Source organism: Diabrotica undecimpunctata, chromosome 4 (assembly GCF_040954645.1).
Source record: "Diabrotica undecimpunctata isolate CICGRU chromosome 4, icDiaUnde3, whole genome shotgun sequence".
NCBI classification, from domain to species: Eukaryota; Metazoa; Arthropoda; class Insecta; order Coleoptera; family Chrysomelidae; genus Diabrotica; species Diabrotica undecimpunctata.
The window spans coordinates 69,521,084-69,538,477 of NC_092806.1; the positions used below are offsets into that span (position 1 = coordinate 69,521,084).

The following is a 17,394-nucleotide window of genomic DNA, read 5'->3' on the forward strand; positions in this document are numbered from 1 at the left end:
GAGCGGAAGAAAGTAAATATAAATATATAAAACGGAATAAATAAAGTTCTCATGTCTGATTGTATCCTTATTATTTCTTTTTTATTGTCACATGGATTTCGCTGGATAACGGCCTGGGAAGCCTTCTTTTCTCCTGCCGTACTTTGGTGTCCGAGGACCATGATCAGTATACCTTTTTTTTATCATATGTCAGTGCCATTATGAATGAATTAGAGAATAATAATGGGGTGGTTTCCTGTTGCCTTTCCTAAGGCAGTACCACAACATTTTAAACTGCTTCAGTCATGCTTGAGGTAGTCCAGTTTCAAGCCGATCCAGGATCACTTCCTCTTGGCCTTGAGATTATATTGATGATTGCTGTTACCCTTCATCAGAAAGGGATAGGAAAAGGGTAACTAGATTTTAACAGGATTAAGGAATGCGACATGTTTTCTATTCGTAAGGAGTAAAGTCTGTAAAGTAAAGAGTAATGTCTGTTCTGTTACTCCCACTCTTTATTTCTGTCAGTAGTATTTCTTCTTCTGGGTTTGTATGAATTCTTATTTTTTGCATTAATGTTTCTAAAATTCTTCCTGTATTCCATGAATTTCTAGGTTTTTTCTTCTTCAATTTTTTTTTGGTATTTCAATTACTTCTTCATATATATGGCGTTTCGATGTTCTTCGCGTCTAACCTGTATCCTTCGATTTGTTTGTCCGATGTACGATTTATCTCAGTCTTCACACGGTATTCTGTAGACGCCTTAATTTTCCAATGCAACTTTTGTTTTTGGTGATGGTAATATGGTTGCGATTTTTCTGTAGGTGTTAAAAATAGTTTTTATTTTGTTTTTTCTTTGAACTCTGCTGATTTTGTCTGTCGTATCCTTTATATAGGGCAGGATAGTTTTTCCGACTGGTTTTTCTTCTTTTTCTGGATCTTTGCTGTTGATTCGGGATTTCTGTGCTTTTTCAATCGTGGACATGGAGAAACCATTTTTTCTTAGAGCTGTTTTGACTTTGTGCATTTCTTCGTTCTTATGGTCCTCATCTGCCAGTTTCTCAGATCTTGTTATTAAGGTTTTTATTACCAAATTTAATTGTGCAGGATGATGGCGTGAGTCTGCGTGTAAGTACCTGTCAGTATGGGTTGGTTTTCGGTATACTCTATGTCCTATGCTTCCGTCTTCTTTCTTAATATCTAACACATCTAGGAATGGAAGTTGTTGGTTATTCTCCCGTTCCATGGTAAACTGTATTTTTGGATGGATATTATTAATGTGTTGTAGAAATTCATTAAGTTTCTCTTCTCCATGTGTCCAGATAATAAATGTGTCGTCAACATACCTAAGCCACAGTTTGGGTTTATGCTCTGCTGTTTCTATTGCTTTTGATTCCATATCTTGCATAAAAAGGTTGAAAATTACAGGTGACAGTGGTGAACCCATCGGTGCTCCTTCGACTTGTTTGTACCTCTGGTCCTTGTAGATGAAGTAGGTGTTGTTTAAGCAATGCCTCGTCAAGTTTAGTGTATCCTGTGGTATTGGATATTTTCTACTTATAATTTCTAATGATTTTTCTACTGGGACATTGGTGAATAATGAGATTACATCAAAGCTCACTAATAAGTGTTCAGGTTCCAGAATAACGTCCTTGATACGGTCGATAAAGTGGCTTGCGTTCTTGACGTAAGAATCCGCTTCCTCCGCATATTGTTGTAGCTGGTCAGCCAGAAATTTTGCCAGTGATTGTAACGGTGATCCGATAGAGCTGACTATTGGTCGTAATGGTAGCTCTGCCTTATGTACTTTAGGTAAACCGTACAGTTTTGGACATCTTGACGACTTTTCTCGTGGAATCAGCTGGAACTGTTGTTCTTTCTTGATGTTTGACGCTTGTATTTTAGCTTTCGTTGTTTTCTCCAGATATGTTGTTGGGTCTGTTGCGATTTTTTGATATGCACTGTATTGCACAGGTTGCGCACTGTTAGTCACGAGCTTAGTATCCAGACCCTCCGGATGGTCGGCTGGCTAGCTAAGCAAACACCGTTTGCCGACTGGCACCCAACCGTCCTTCACACACAAAACTCCAGTCTGGAGAGCCAGTGACCAAGGCCAAAAAACAAAGATCACTCACTTGCTGGATGGGCACACATTTGCAGAAGAGGCAATTTTAGAGGTTTCATATAGAGAAAGGTAAATCAAGGAGAAAGGCGCTTACGTCTGCGATGGGGTAGGGGTGGAGGTATAGAAGAGATTTACTTTGTTGTGCGCGTGTGGGTGTCGTGAGGGTGTGCGTGCGGGTGTGCATATGCGTGTGTGTTTGTGTGTGTGTGTGTGTGTGTGTGTGTGTGTGTGTGTGTGTGTGTGTGTGTGTGAGCGCGCGTAATAGTTAAAGCATTTAAGAAATCTTAGTTATTAAATTTGGGAAATCTTTTGATATCTTCGCCCGTAGATAGATTACAGAGTATAGGAATTCAAATATCTATCATTCAGTATCAGTGTAGGCTAAATTATTAATTATACAATTTGATGAATTAAGCGTTTTGGTGCAAATACTTAAATATGTAATTCAAAAAATTGTTTAAACTTTTTAATACAATATTAGCTTTAAACTCTTTTCTACATTCTAGAAAGTTAAATAAAATAATAATGTTTTTATGCATTATACAAAAAACGTTTTTATAACTTTCAAATAATAATTCAGAAGGCTCAATTCAAAAAAATATGTATCTTCGAATCAATTTTATATAGAAAATGTGCATGAAGGATGGTTTATAAAAGAAAATAACTATTCAGATCGAAAAAAAAATTATACTATTCTTTATTGCAAAGATACATATCTTAAAATAATATCGTTACGACAGTTCCGTGAGATTTATTCCATATAGAAAAAGTCCCTTGACGAAAAAGAAGAAGTATTCAAATTCTAGAATATTCAAGATGTCAACGAAAAATACCGAAATATCTAGCAAGTCTGGAACTTTGCTGGAACGTCAAAAATGTATATAATCACAGGAACTTGACAGTTTAAATAACAGTAGTAATTGAGTATTTTGAATAGTTGTCATTTTGTAAAAGTTGTAAACAAGTTTTGGTTTCGAAAATTAGTCTACGATTTTATTATCAGATGTCGCTACATTGCGTCTATACGAAGCCATGTTAGAGTTGCTTCCTAAGACAGAATAGATTTATTTCACGTTCAGAGCGTTTGCGAAAGCCGTTCTGATGAGGCCGTTATGAGGATGCGCAAGCTCCCTGTAAGTGAAATAAAATCTTAACTGTCTTTTCCTTTTTATTGTAATATTGTTGGTGTTTGAATAAGGTTATTTTAAAGAAATGTACAATTGGTGACAGCGGTGGGATTGAAGAGATATTTAAACAATTGTTGTTAATGGTTAATACAGGATCTACGGAATTTAATAAAGAAATGGATATGCCTGAACTCCCCGCATGGTTTTTAAAAATAAAGGAATATGAAGAGAAACTTAGACAAGAAGAGAAATAGGATCAGGAAAAGCGTAGGGAGGTGAAGAAGAAGCACAGACAAAACAGGAAGGGAAGCGTAGGCAAGAAGAAAAAGAGGAAAAGGAGAAGCCTAGAAAAGTCGAGGTAGAAATAAAAATCATTAATAGTTTATTCAGATTCACGAAAATTTTAAGTTAAAGGTAAGTCAAATTACCAATAGAATATATAAATTAGAAGAACAACAGAACAATATAAAAATCGATTTAGAAAATAAATTTATACCTACGACAAAATGACATATATAATAAAATAGTAGGTACAACATCAAAACGATTTTAAATCTAATTACTATTTTCGTTGGGAATAAGCGACAATATAAGTTAAAATAAGTTTATTTTTGACGTTTCGATTTCCCCTTTAGAAAGAACAAAACAGCTTAGAACGAGATCGTACAGCTTCCACAAGAAATAATACAAGGAAAATAACAAGACAATAACAATACGATACAAAGGATTATCAAAAAAACTCATAACAATAGGAAATAAATTCAACATTTCAACAATATCTGCTTAGAGTAAATATATGATGACTAGAAACTAATTGATCAAGAGTAGTGAATCAATGTCAAGATCTGCTATTCTATGACGTTACCAGTGACAACGCCTGTTCATGGCGCATGTTCCGTGACGCTCGCCTCAGCATTTTACTGTAAAGAAAAAAAGTAATACAACGCCATCATAGCTTCGATTAAAAAATGAAACCTGTGAGTTAAAATCGGTCCACTGCTCTCAGATAGGTATATAGCTCTTCAAATCCCAAGCTAAGAAATTTGGTATAGGTTATTCCACGAATATACGGCTGTTTTGGATTACTTCGACAACGAATATTTTACTGTGCAAGTAGAAGTATGAAGGTAAATTGGTCTTATCATTATTCCAATAAAAAGGATCTACTAGTATGACATCTAAACTAAAATTATTTCAGTTAATATATATTCAGATAGACGCAAAATTTATTGTGAAATTTAATCCGAAAATAACAAAAATTTTTACACAAACGCTACCATAAATAAATATGACAGACATTTGGGTAAGCTTTCCGTGAAATGTAAACACCAAATAGGCGTGCCGAGTTTCTTTGATATTACACTATTTTATTACTTTATTAGGTACTACAACTACTACAACTGTAATAAAAAGAAATATACTTTTTTAATATAAATGAAAAGAAATTGGCAGATCAATGGTTCAGAAACCAGAAAAAGAATCTAATATTTCACTTTGTTAGTTTTAAATATTTTTTTGCTTTCAGTGGATGTACTTTTAAATGTTCCGAAAGTAACGGGTATAACATACCGGCTGTTGATAGTTAAAGTAACAAGTCGTTACAGATATTAAAAAGTAACGAAAATATATATACAGTTTCATATTTATATCGCCGACTGATTATGGCTGTGAATCTGATCGTTGATGATAGTTTTAGATTAGGAGATTAAGAGAATAAGTAAGTTTTTTTGTTTTTTTTAATACTAATTGAATATTCGACTAAATAAATTACACTATTTGATCACTTAAGTATTGTTACACTTCGTTTAAATAACTTAATTCAAAAACCAACTTGTTTACAATACTAAACTCAATGATAGTAATTATATACTTCAAAATCTGAATTACTGTTCTATAAACCATTAACTCTATATTTATATCATAACTTCATATTTAAATCTAAGGTTTAAATTTGTCATAACAGTATTTTAAAAATGGGGAGAATTTACTATTGTACAATTCAGCACATTGGACCATTTAAATCGATACCTTAAAGCGAATTTAAAACAGTCGTATATTCGTGGAATAGAGTATAAATAGACATTATTGCATAAGTATCAAACTACTTTCACCTACATTTTTATGCAATTTGGGATTGTCAGGAAAAAGTACTATGAGTTTACATAAAATATGATAAAAAATGCAATTTTAGAAAAAAACAACTTGCTATTTTTAATAGATTGTATCTTCAAATCTACTAAATGGATTCTAATGTACCAATGCTGGTTTGACAGGTATTTAAAAATCCTTTAATATAGCTGTTTATAGAATTTTTTCTTCGTTTAGTTAAACTTAGACAATTAATTGAAAATCATTAAATTTTTTTATGTTTTCTTTTCATTGTTCCTGTCATATAAAATAAAATTTTTCTTACGCGGTTTTGTAAATTATCTCATCAAAAAGTTGACACTATAATAAAAAAATTGAAATATTGTGAGTTAAAATCAGTCCACTGGGCTCAGAGATACGGCTTTTCAAATATAGGGTAAAAAGGGTTGTTTTGACTTTTTCGAGGGGTATATCTCAGGTCCAGAGGCACCTAGAGGGCTAAAAAATTTAAAAAATAGCTACAGGCTATCTTTTTAAAGTGCAGTGATACTACACTAAAATTTGGTAAAAATCTCCCCTCCCCCCTCAAAAGTGGTCGAAAAGAATAAATATTTCTCATATTACATATATATATATATATATATATATATATATATATATATATATATATATATAATATATATATATATATATATATATAATATATATATATATATATATATATATATATATAATATATATATATATATATATATATATATATATATATATATATATAATATATATATATATATATATATAATATATATATACATATATATATATATAATATATATATATATATATATATATATATATATATATATATAATATATATATATACATATATATATATATATATATATATATATATATATATATATATAAACTCCTGGACAAAATTAACGCACCACTTTAATTAATCTAAATATTTACAATATGAACACAAAATAAAACTAAGTTACATTGAAATAATAATAAACACCTACAAATAAGTCCAGCATGACTTTATCATGACCTTAATTTGCCTTATTGTTTCTTTAAAAATCTGTTTTTGCCGGAAATGCGTAAATAAGCTAGCATAACTCCAAATTGCAAAAAGAAAAAAATCAGTAAAATAACACAATAACATGCATCTGGGTCAACACTAATACCGTGTAGGACCTCCTCTACTTCTTATGACTGCATTTATGCGTCGAGGCATGCTTGATATCAAATGTTCAACAAAAGCTTGCGGAATAATCTCCCATTCTTCAATAACGGCGTCAATGAGTTGGTTGTGATTAGCAATAGGGGGTCTACGACTTCGAATCTTTTTTTTTTGAGATAGTCCCATAGATGTTCTATAGAATTCATGTCCGGACTGTTAGGTGGCCACTCTAATAATGGAATGTCAACATCATTTAGGTAGCCAATAACATGTCGAGCTACATGAGCACGAGCGTTGTCTTGCATGAATAAAAAATTAGGTCCAAGAAACGGAGCAAAAGGTATTACATGTTCGACAATAATGTTGTCTAAGTAATAATGGGCATTCATAGACCTCGTATGTATGGGGACCAACTCCGTACGAACTTCAAAACAAACTCCTCCCCAAAACATTTTAGAGCCACCACCAAAAGGTACTTTAGGAGAGATATTGCAGCTGCCAAACCTTTCTCCTTGCCTTCGCCAGACACGCTCACGACCATCTAGAGCTTTTAGGCTTACTCTAGTCTCATCGGAGAAAAGAACTCGTTTCCAATCATCGATGGTCCAATTTTGATGCAATCTTGCAAAATTAAATCTCTGAACCCTGTGTTCTCTGGTCAGCAAGGTTCTTTTGGCCGGTTTCCTGTTGCTCAATTCTGTTTCATGTAAACGTCTTCTAACTATTCGAGACGATATTGCGACATTTTGAACATCTGCTAGTTCATTTTTTAGAAAATTTCGGGTGACTCTCCTATCTCTGAGAGCACGTTGTCTCAAAAACGATCATCAATTTGATTAGTGCAACGTTTTTCCCTTGCCCTGGTCTTCGATGGTACGACCCTGTTTCATTATATAGCCTTACCTTCCGACTGATGCTGGAAGGGTGTCTTCCTAACAAACCTGCAACGTATCGCATTGAATATCTTTCTTCTAGGAGGGTCGATGCTCGCACTGCCTCCTCCATTGACAAATTTCTTTGGTGGTTCATTTTTTTATTTGATTTCTATGTAAATGAACTTGCAAACATGTATGTGATGAAAATATCTCAATAAAAAGCTTGTTTCTCACAAGCACTTTGATTTAATTGGCACTTTTTATGAAAAGTTTACCTCACTTTTAGTCTAAAACGAAGTTTAATACAAATTATTGTTAAAACAAGACTATTATTAGCTTACATAACAACTGTTACTGTCAAACAAGGTCCATAGGCAACTTGTCGTACAGTAAATTATCAATAAATAAAGATTATTGAGAAAAACATGAGTGGTGCGTTAATTTTGTCCAGGAGTTTATATATATATATATATAATATTTCTCAAATATACTTACTTCACTAAATTATTAACATATAAATGTCCAATTCTGGTTGCCCTGGGCTGGATCACAGTAAAGTGCATTTTTTTATGCATTCTCAAAAGGCACATCATTCATCAAAATTATAAAAAATATGGTTGACACTAACAAAAATATAGAAAAAAGAATAAATTTTTTTGTAGTCTCTTGACTAATAATTCTTCTGTTTGTATGGATTTATTTCAAAGGTAGAGTTATTTTTTTAATCCAATATTAATTTAAACAAAATAAGAAGAGATAGTTTTTCTAACCTATTTATCAAAAATCATTAATGGTAGGTACTGTCTCCTATCGTCTTTAATTAAAGAACCCAAACAGTATAAGCAATAGTTAGCAAGATCCATTAAATTTATCAATTTTCATAAATAATTTCTCAGGTTACAGCAAGTAAATAGCCTTTTTAAAAATATGTTTATGTATGGAAATCATGTCAACTAAATTTTTAAAAGTACCCAATCAAAGTAAATAACTAAAAAATATTCATACATCAATGCATCATAAGTAAAGTAGAAAAATGAAAATATGAAGTTTTTCTCGGGCTATTGGTTTAACAAAATTTATATTTTTATATTTTATTGTACTTAATGAAAGCTTGGCACCTTGCAATATACAATATAGGTAAGTCACAAGTAGATTTAAGTAGGTACCTATCTGAGGTGTGTCTGTAGAATGGAACAGAAAAACTTGTGATGTGTAAATTGATCATAATAGCCAAGAAAACAAAAACATACAAAATATTTTTATGTGTATATCTTTATAAAACTAATTGTACGAGCTCAGTTATTTGTTTTAGATAAAAGCCAGTGCTGATGGATAAAAAATGTACGGGATGGACATGCCAGCCAACTAATATGAATAGTTCCAAATAAAAAACAATTTACCAAACATGTTAAATTGTTAAACAATTGAATGTATGTTGAAAAATATTGCTTAAAACTTACCACAGTTTACGAATGTCCATCGCTTTAATTTCGGTTTCTTTAATAAATTTTATTCCTCTCGTTCCGGCAATCCAAGCTTTAGAAAACTGGGCCTTGTGTTGAGAATTTAATAATATAATATCGTAAAACATGATTAATCACTAGATATTACTGACACATTCACTATTCAACGAAGAATTTACTAATAATTTGTTATGTAGCTAAAAACGAAAACGTAGAAATTAACTGCTGTACATTTACTAAATTCGCTAACGTAATGATTATGGCGGGATCAAATTTAAAAACAAAAACGAATCGCCTAATTGTCGTTGAAAGTCAGCCAATATTGTTTTAGCGAGCACATGTGCAGACAATATTTAAAATTATTATAATATTATTATGTAATCTGAACTTTTTACTTGTTTATAGTTTTTACTTCTTTACATACCTGAACTAAAACATAATCGAAAATTATTAGACCTATCTTGTATACAAAATATTACAATACCAAATAAATAGAATTTAGATTTAATACGCAGCCTTGAGCTATACCACCATCAATACACTTACATTTTAGATGAGGTTTTATTTTTAATTTACAATGTAAAAGTAAAGTTTTATTTTAATTACTCTCTCTAATGTGTTAAGTAAGATATATACAAATGTAAATTTAATTCTACAACGGTGTAAAAAATTATGATTTTTAACTGTAATATTACTTGTTGTTTATTGTTTTCTTTAAGATCTTGTTATTAGTTACGTCTTTGAATTATGGCATCGATCAATTACTAGCATTCAATTTTAACGATTATTCCTTGACAAAGGTAGGGAAGATATAAATGGTATTCATTCTTGTGAACGTTAAGTTTGCTTTGAATTTATTTTAGTTCCTTACAATAGTCTTGTTGTTATTGTTTATTCACGAAAACTACTTACTCATTCCCAAAACAAACCATAAATAGACTATTAATAATATAAAGTTACATTTGTGTGCATAAAAAATATTAAAATAAGCAGGTAAAATAGCTATATATTAGTATATTGGTAGATATGGCATCAATGACCATTTTATTTAAATTATTATACCTATTTTATTCCCTATTTTTTTTTTAATATTAAAAAATAAATAACCTATGTAGTTTCTTAAGTGGGTACCTACGTATAATACCTAGAGATTACTTTCGTAAGGTTTTTGATAATTTAAAACATCAGAAACAAAATACATCTTACAGATTTATATACTTAGATGATAATAAAACATCACAGAATTTAGGGCACAAAATTTGAAGCTGAAATAAAAAAATTTAATATACCTATATCTAAGATAAACATATGTTTATATAGGATTAAGCCACAATTGATTGTAATGGAAATTACATTTTTATCTAACTAATGTTTGACGTTTCCATTTCCACTCCAGAAATCCGTTTTCGGAATCCGGAAGTTTTCTATGGATGTTTTTGTAGTTGAAAATTCAAAGCCAGTATTCCGAGACTGTGTTTCCAGTTTGTTTATAAAGCTGTGTAAACGTTTTGTCATATCATCTATATTATTTCCCTTTGTAAATACCACTAATTCGTCAGCATAAATCCGTGCTTTTAAAGGTTTTTCAAAATACCGTTTATGATATTTTGAAAACATACGCTACGAGGAAGAGTGTTAAGCTAATAACAGACCATTGAGCTACTCCATTTGTTAAGTAGTCATTTTTCGAACAATAATTCGAAATTCCTACCCGAAAAGTTCTATTGGTTAAAAAATCGTTGATGAACAATAATCAGTTTCCCCGGATATTCCACTCATACTTTTTAGAATGATGTACTTTCTGGTAGCCATTTTTTAAGACAAAAAATATAGCGGTAATTTTTTTTTACTTTTTACTATTTTATTTCTCATTCGATCAACCCAAGTTATCCGTAATATTCATCGGTAGATCCACATCTAAAAGGCCTCTAATTTTTTCATTAGTGTGTCTGTAAGCGTCCAGCACTCCATGCCATACAGCAATGTGGAAAACATGTAGCAGCATATCTATTAATGAGAATTTTCTTTAATTTATAGAAGGCGGCTTAGGCTTTGTAACGCGTCTTCTTATTTCTTTGTTTAAACCCCAGTTGTTAACGTTGGCCCTCAAAATAGGTGATATTGTTCTCTTTCTAACTTTACTCCATACGCTCTGATGTTCATTGGTTCTAATTCCGTTTTGCTAACAATGATTTTTTGTGATGAAACCAAGTTTCATCACTGTTTCGGTCGCCCTCTTTATAAGTCGTTGCACCTCTTTTTCGTTGAAAGCAATCAGTACCGTGTCGCCTGCATATATGAGATTGTTAACATTAATTCTGTTGATTTAAATACCTGCCTCTTCATCTAAGACTTCTTTGAAGATAAATTCGAACTAGAAATTAAAAACTAGAGGCAATAAAATACACCCTTGCCTCACCCCACTCGTCCACCAAAGTCTACATCAATCTATTATTAATGATTTTTTTAATAAGTCTGCACATGGAACAAGTAACTGAGATTGACCTGTATTCTTTTACAGTATATCGTTTTTAAATGACAACAAATCACTCGTAGAAATTAGTCCATATTAAAGGAAAGCCTGTTACATCCATATGAAATAAAATATAACAATTATCATTATATTTGTTTGATTCCGGAAGATGTTTTAGAAATATGGTTGAGATATCATCGTGTTAAGAAAAAGAATCTTTAAGGTTTGAAAGTGCTGTATTAAGTTCTTGAAATTTATGGCGACTATTAATTGCTACATTAGGATTTTTATTTTTTATTTTTATTAAGAAGAGTATAGGTTTCAGACAATAAGTGTGAAGACTCTGAGTAGAGCATTTGCAATATCTTCATTTGTAAATATTATTTTATTTTGTTCTTTTACGTGTTTGATAAAAGTTCTGTGTGAAGTACCAAAAATTTTTCTGATTTTTTGCCAGACTTTCTTGGAGTTACTTGTGTTGTTTATTTCCGATACAAACTTTTTATAATTATTAAAGGCAGATTTACTGTTTTTTATGACGTCTTCGTATTCTTTAAACTACCACGGTATTGGTGTACGTTCCTGTTTTTGATTTGTTTTACCAATGTATAATAGGGGAGAGTAACCTAAAACGGGACGGTAACCTAAGATGAGACACGTAATTTGCCCGTCTATTCTGTGAGGCTACTGACATCTACCGTCCCGTGCGGAAACCTTCCTTCAGTATGAACAAGTTTTACGAATATCGGCCATCATCGATCTCGCAGTGTCCTGTGAGAAGCCGTTGCTTGTTATCGTGCCATTCGTTAAGGTTGATCTTCACCCTCGATTAATTTGTTTCTGATCATAGAGATGGCTCTACTGCGGCATACTACTGTGGTAATTTTTTTAACTTAATCGTAGATTTCTACATGACGACTCTGTAATATTTTCAAACCCTAACATAAATTGCAGTTTTCTATCATTATATCAATTGGCTGAGTTGCCAAGTTGTGTAAACAGTAATTTTATCAAATACCAACGCTATAACTTATAATACTAGTAGACCAAGTAAGCAAAGATATCTTTAACACCATCTTTATGTATAATACTTTACTGCTCTGCTGTGTCAGTTGGAATATAATAATTATCTAAACAATTTTATCGACAAAGAAATTATTGCGGCTATCTCTGTGAATATCATATTACCATTAAATTGGTACATCATATTATATTACATTTTTGTTGATAGTTAAAAATTAAATGATCCGGTATTATGTAATATTTATACTATCTCAGTCTTTATGGATTAATACATTTTACTATGTCTTCCTCTTCATCAAATTAGTTCATAATAGAAATAGCAAGCAATTTTACTTGAATTTTACAATGAATTATTTACTTGAATTTACAGTCCGTAAACAAAAAATCCTTTTTGATTCGCTTTTCGTATCAGTTATTTTTAATGGGACTGATTGTATTTTTATTTTAATTTTGTTTAGGTTTCTTAATACCATAGTGAAAAGTTATCACATTTTTATCTCGAAAAAGAAAATATAACGATCACATGACAGCTACAGAGGGAAATTAATTACATTTACTTTTGAGTAAAGTGCATACTCAATTTTTAGTTGTAATTAATTTGTTCCCAGCTCTGATATCTAATAAAAAGTCTATATTGTACCAAAGTATCGTTATATTATACGCGATGACAGTACACGCAAAAATTTTAACAACGCATACATTTGCCTTTAGGTACTGAACGTAAGAGAGTATGCAAAATATTCTTCATGAATACCCTAGATATTTCCGAGAAAACCATCAGAACTGTTGTGAAAAAGAACAACAACTGTACTGTCAAAGGCATTCAGGATGAAGATCTTACAGGAAGACACAATAATCGTCACCAGATTAATCCATCTCTACGATGACGTCAGGAATCATATTAACTCCATTCCGAGAATCGAGAGCCATTATTGTAGATCTCGTTCTAAACGCGAATATATAGAAGGCGGTCTTAACATTGCTGCTTTACACCGAAATTATGTTAATAAATGTGTTTCTGAGAATAAACAATATATTCCACACCAAACGCATGATCACATTTTTGTGATAGACTTTAATATCTCCTGTTAGCCCAAGAAAGACCAGTGTGAAGAATGTACATTCTCTAATAATGCTGACGATAAACCAAGTTTACAAGCGAAACAAAAACCAGATGAAAGAGAAAATTCTTTCAAGATCAGAAAAAGAAAAAGACAAACAAAAAGTTACTGAGATATTTATAGTTGCAGTATATGACTTACAGGCTGTAATGCCTTCTGCACAGGGCGAGGTCTCTAGTGTTTATTATATTTAGAAAGTAAATGTACTTAATTTTACAATTACCGGTTTGTGGCTCTTTTGTATTGAAGTAGCGATATATAGCGAGTATATTGTAATATACAATACATACAACACAATACAAAATATACAAAATATCAAGTTTTAAATTTTCAAGATTTTGGTTTTACGTGGTAGATCAACTATTAGACGGTCGGTCAGGAATAAACAAAAGATTAATAGATTTACTTACCGTTTAACTAAATGTAATCCTCTCCTACTATTCTTTTTAAAAGACATGTTGTCCGAATACTAAGCCTAATTCTAATACTAATATAAAAATTACCACTAATACGTTATGCACTGTGGCGTACCCAGGGGGTTTTGGGGGTTACACCCCCCTTCCCCATGGTATATAAAGTAAAAAGTAAAGTAAAAGTAGGAAAATGTAACTTGTCTTTCACACATAATACAAAAAATCCAAAACGCTAATTGAATAATTAAATTACCACGTTCAATATGTAGAACATAATAATTATTGTATAAATACACAATAATTAATAATATTATTCGTTATATTTAGATATAGATACCTAATATTAGGCTTATGACAAAAGTAGTCACCTGAGCTTATAAAATACGGATCAAAAAAATTACACCGGATGATACAATGGATATTTCAGAAAGCCATAAATGGAGAACAGCTCCCAAAGGAATGGACGGCGGCATATATGACATCTATATTTAAGAAAGGAGATAGAAAACGATGCGAAAACTACAGAGGAATAAGCGTAATATCATCAATAAAAAGATTATATGGGAAGATACTGCGAGAAAAGATAGAGCAAGCGATAAAAGGCAAAATCGGGGAGGATCAGGCAGGCTTCACGGCAGGAAGATCATGCATAGACCACATATACACACTGTAACAACTGTTGGAAAAGAAAAAAGCAAAAAATAGAGATATACACTTGGCATTTGTGGATCTGAGAAAGGCGTATGACTCTGTACCAAGGTCAGAACTATGGGAGGCAATGTACAAATTAGAAATACAGATGGAACTCATAGAAGCTACAAAAGCTCTGTATAAAGAAAATAAAGTGTCCATTAAAATGGGAACAAGAATCATAGGAGACTTCACCACAACAAAAGGGCTCCTGCAGGGTTGTTCCACATCTCCAACCCTATTCAAAATATACTTAGAGAAAGCCTTGACTACATGGAAAAGAAAATGCGAAGGCATGGGAGTACCGGTACGGAACGAATACCTATATACGTTAAGTTTTGCAGACGATCAAGTAGTGATTGCACAAGACCAAGACGACCTCAGCTACATGATGAAGAAACTACAAGAAGAATATACCAAGGCTGGCCTAGATATTAACCTCGCGAAAACAGAGTACCTATCTACAAGTGAAGAAGACATAGAAGATCTACAGATTGATGACAACGTAACAATCAAAGGAAAGGATAAATTCAAATACCTGGGGTTTATAATCACGAAAAAGGCAACAACAGAGGAAGAAATTACACAAAGATTAGGACAAACAAGAACAGCAATCCGACAACTTAACTCAGTATGGTGGGATAGACACCTAAATATGAAGACAAAAACGCAGATTTATAAAACATTAGTGCGAAGTATTATGACATATGAGGCAGAAAATTGGATCATAAACAAGAAAAACAGCAGTAAGATAATAGCAACAGAGATGGAATGCCTGCGAAGATGCTGCAGAGTAACAAGAATGGATAGGAGAAGTAATGACGAAATAAAGCAAAGAACATCAATAGAAACAGACATACTAACATATATAGAACAAAAAAGACTAAAGTGGTATGGACATGTAAGAAGAGCTAGCGACAGCAGATGGATAAAAAGAATAACCGAATGGAGCCCCATAGGAAGGAGGAAAAGAGGACGACCCCGAAAATCCTGGAGGAACGAAGTAGACGACGCCATGAGTAAGAGAGGAATAAACGATGGAGAATGGAACAACAGAGAGAGATGGAAACGGTTGAGCGAGGGAAGTCAGTGAATACTGTAGAATCCCTAAATATATATACAAAAGTAGACAGGTGGTAGACATTGTGGACTATCACGGGTTGTGTTTCTCTGCATGTGCTAGCAGTAGAAAAGACAAATCTCTATGAGAAAAGAAAGCATTTGACAACAGCTACAAAAAAAAGAAGAAAGGGAAAGATCAATGGAAAGATGGCAAGAAGAGGAGAACAACAAGGCAGATGTTGCCCAGTGGACCAAGATGCTGATCCCGAGCCTAAGGAGACTGGTTAGATTGTCTGTTTTAGGGCATATCTTCACAGGTTCAGAAAGACAGATACAGATAAATGCCTATACTGCGAATATTCCGACATTGTTACTCACACAATGCTGGAGTATATTAGATGTACAGTGGAGATAAACAGTGTAAACAGTGTAAATGTACAGTGTTCACAATTACATCCGAGCAGTCTTTAAAAAGAAAGGAAACACCAACCGGGCCAACGACATAGATAAGATCTGATTACTATGTTAATGGAAATAAGCCGCAATTGAAGGTTAAAATAAGTTTATTGACGTTTAAATCTTTGATCTTTGATGTTGCACTGGTAACTTGTTTATACTCCAACAATTAATAGAAAAAAGAATAGTAGTTGGTACCAAAGTACATCTAGCCTTCATCGACCTAGAAAAGGCGTATAATACAGTTCCAAGACTTAAATTGTGGCAAGCTTTACAACAACTGGACATTAGTCCATACCTTTTAGGAATAACCACAGAAGTATACAGGGATAACACTACTTACCTAAAAATCGGAAATAGACTATCAGAGCCAATAAAAGTAACTAAAGGACTAAAACAAGGATGAAGTATGTCACCATTACTGTTTAATTTATATATTGAGGCAGTCCTCCAAAATTGGAAAAACCACTGCCAGAGAATGGGAATCCACATAGGAAATGACGTAGTGTTGTGTGTGTGTGTGTGTCATTGAATTTCCTGACTGTGGACTAATCCATTACCCGAACTTATTTTTGCTCTACAGATATTTATGTCACTTATTACTATTAAAATAAGATTTTGTATTTTAAAGATATACCTAGATTCCATAACAATAAATGGATAATTTATGGACAATAATGACGTAGTGTTCTCCCTGAACTTTGCGGATGACCAAGTCGTCCTAGCTCAAGATTCTTATGATCTAGAATTTATGATGAAGCGTCTATACAGAGAATATGTAAAATGGGAGTTACAAGTCAGCATAAAGAAAAAAGAATATAGTTATCAATTCGGATGCAAGGTTTGAAGTATTGATCGACGAGGACGTGGAAATCAAACAAGTGGAAAAATTTAAATATTTAAGTGCACTCATTGCTAAGAACGGCTTGGGACAAACCGAAATTAAACACCGAATTTATCAGGGACGTAAAATTGTAGGATGTCTGAACTCCTTATGGTGGGATCGCAACATTTAGAAAAGGAACAAAAAAAAATAGGGCAAACCATGGTTGAATCAGTTCTTTGTTATGGCTCTGAAGTATGGACAATTAATGCAGACCTGAAGAGAATTGATTGTTAGCAGTTGAAATGGATTATTTGAGAAGAAGTGCTAGAACATCAAGGCAGGAAAGGAAGACCAACGAATATATAAGAAATAAGATGAATGCTACAGAAACGGTCATTGACAGGATAGAAAAAAGAGGTTCAAAATGGTTTTGACACCTATTGAGAAGGCCTAACGAACGTTGGCCCCAAAAACTTCACAAATT

General features: G+C 32.5%; 1 protein-coding gene across 1 annotated transcript in view; it reads right to left on the minus strand.

Annotated features, from left to right (window-relative positions):
* LOC140438705 (uncharacterized) overlaps positions 1-9,055 on the minus strand; it is a 69,839-nt gene extending 60,784 nt beyond the window's left edge. Inside the window, exon 1 of the mRNA XM_072528349.1 lies at positions 8,844-9,055. Within this exon, the coding sequence (XP_072384450.1) occupies positions 8,844-8,974 (131 nt within the window). The 5' untranslated portion in view covers positions 8,975-9,055. The remainder of the gene's footprint in view (positions 1-8,843) is intronic.
* Between the last annotated feature and the right edge of the window lie 8,339 nt (positions 9,056-17,394).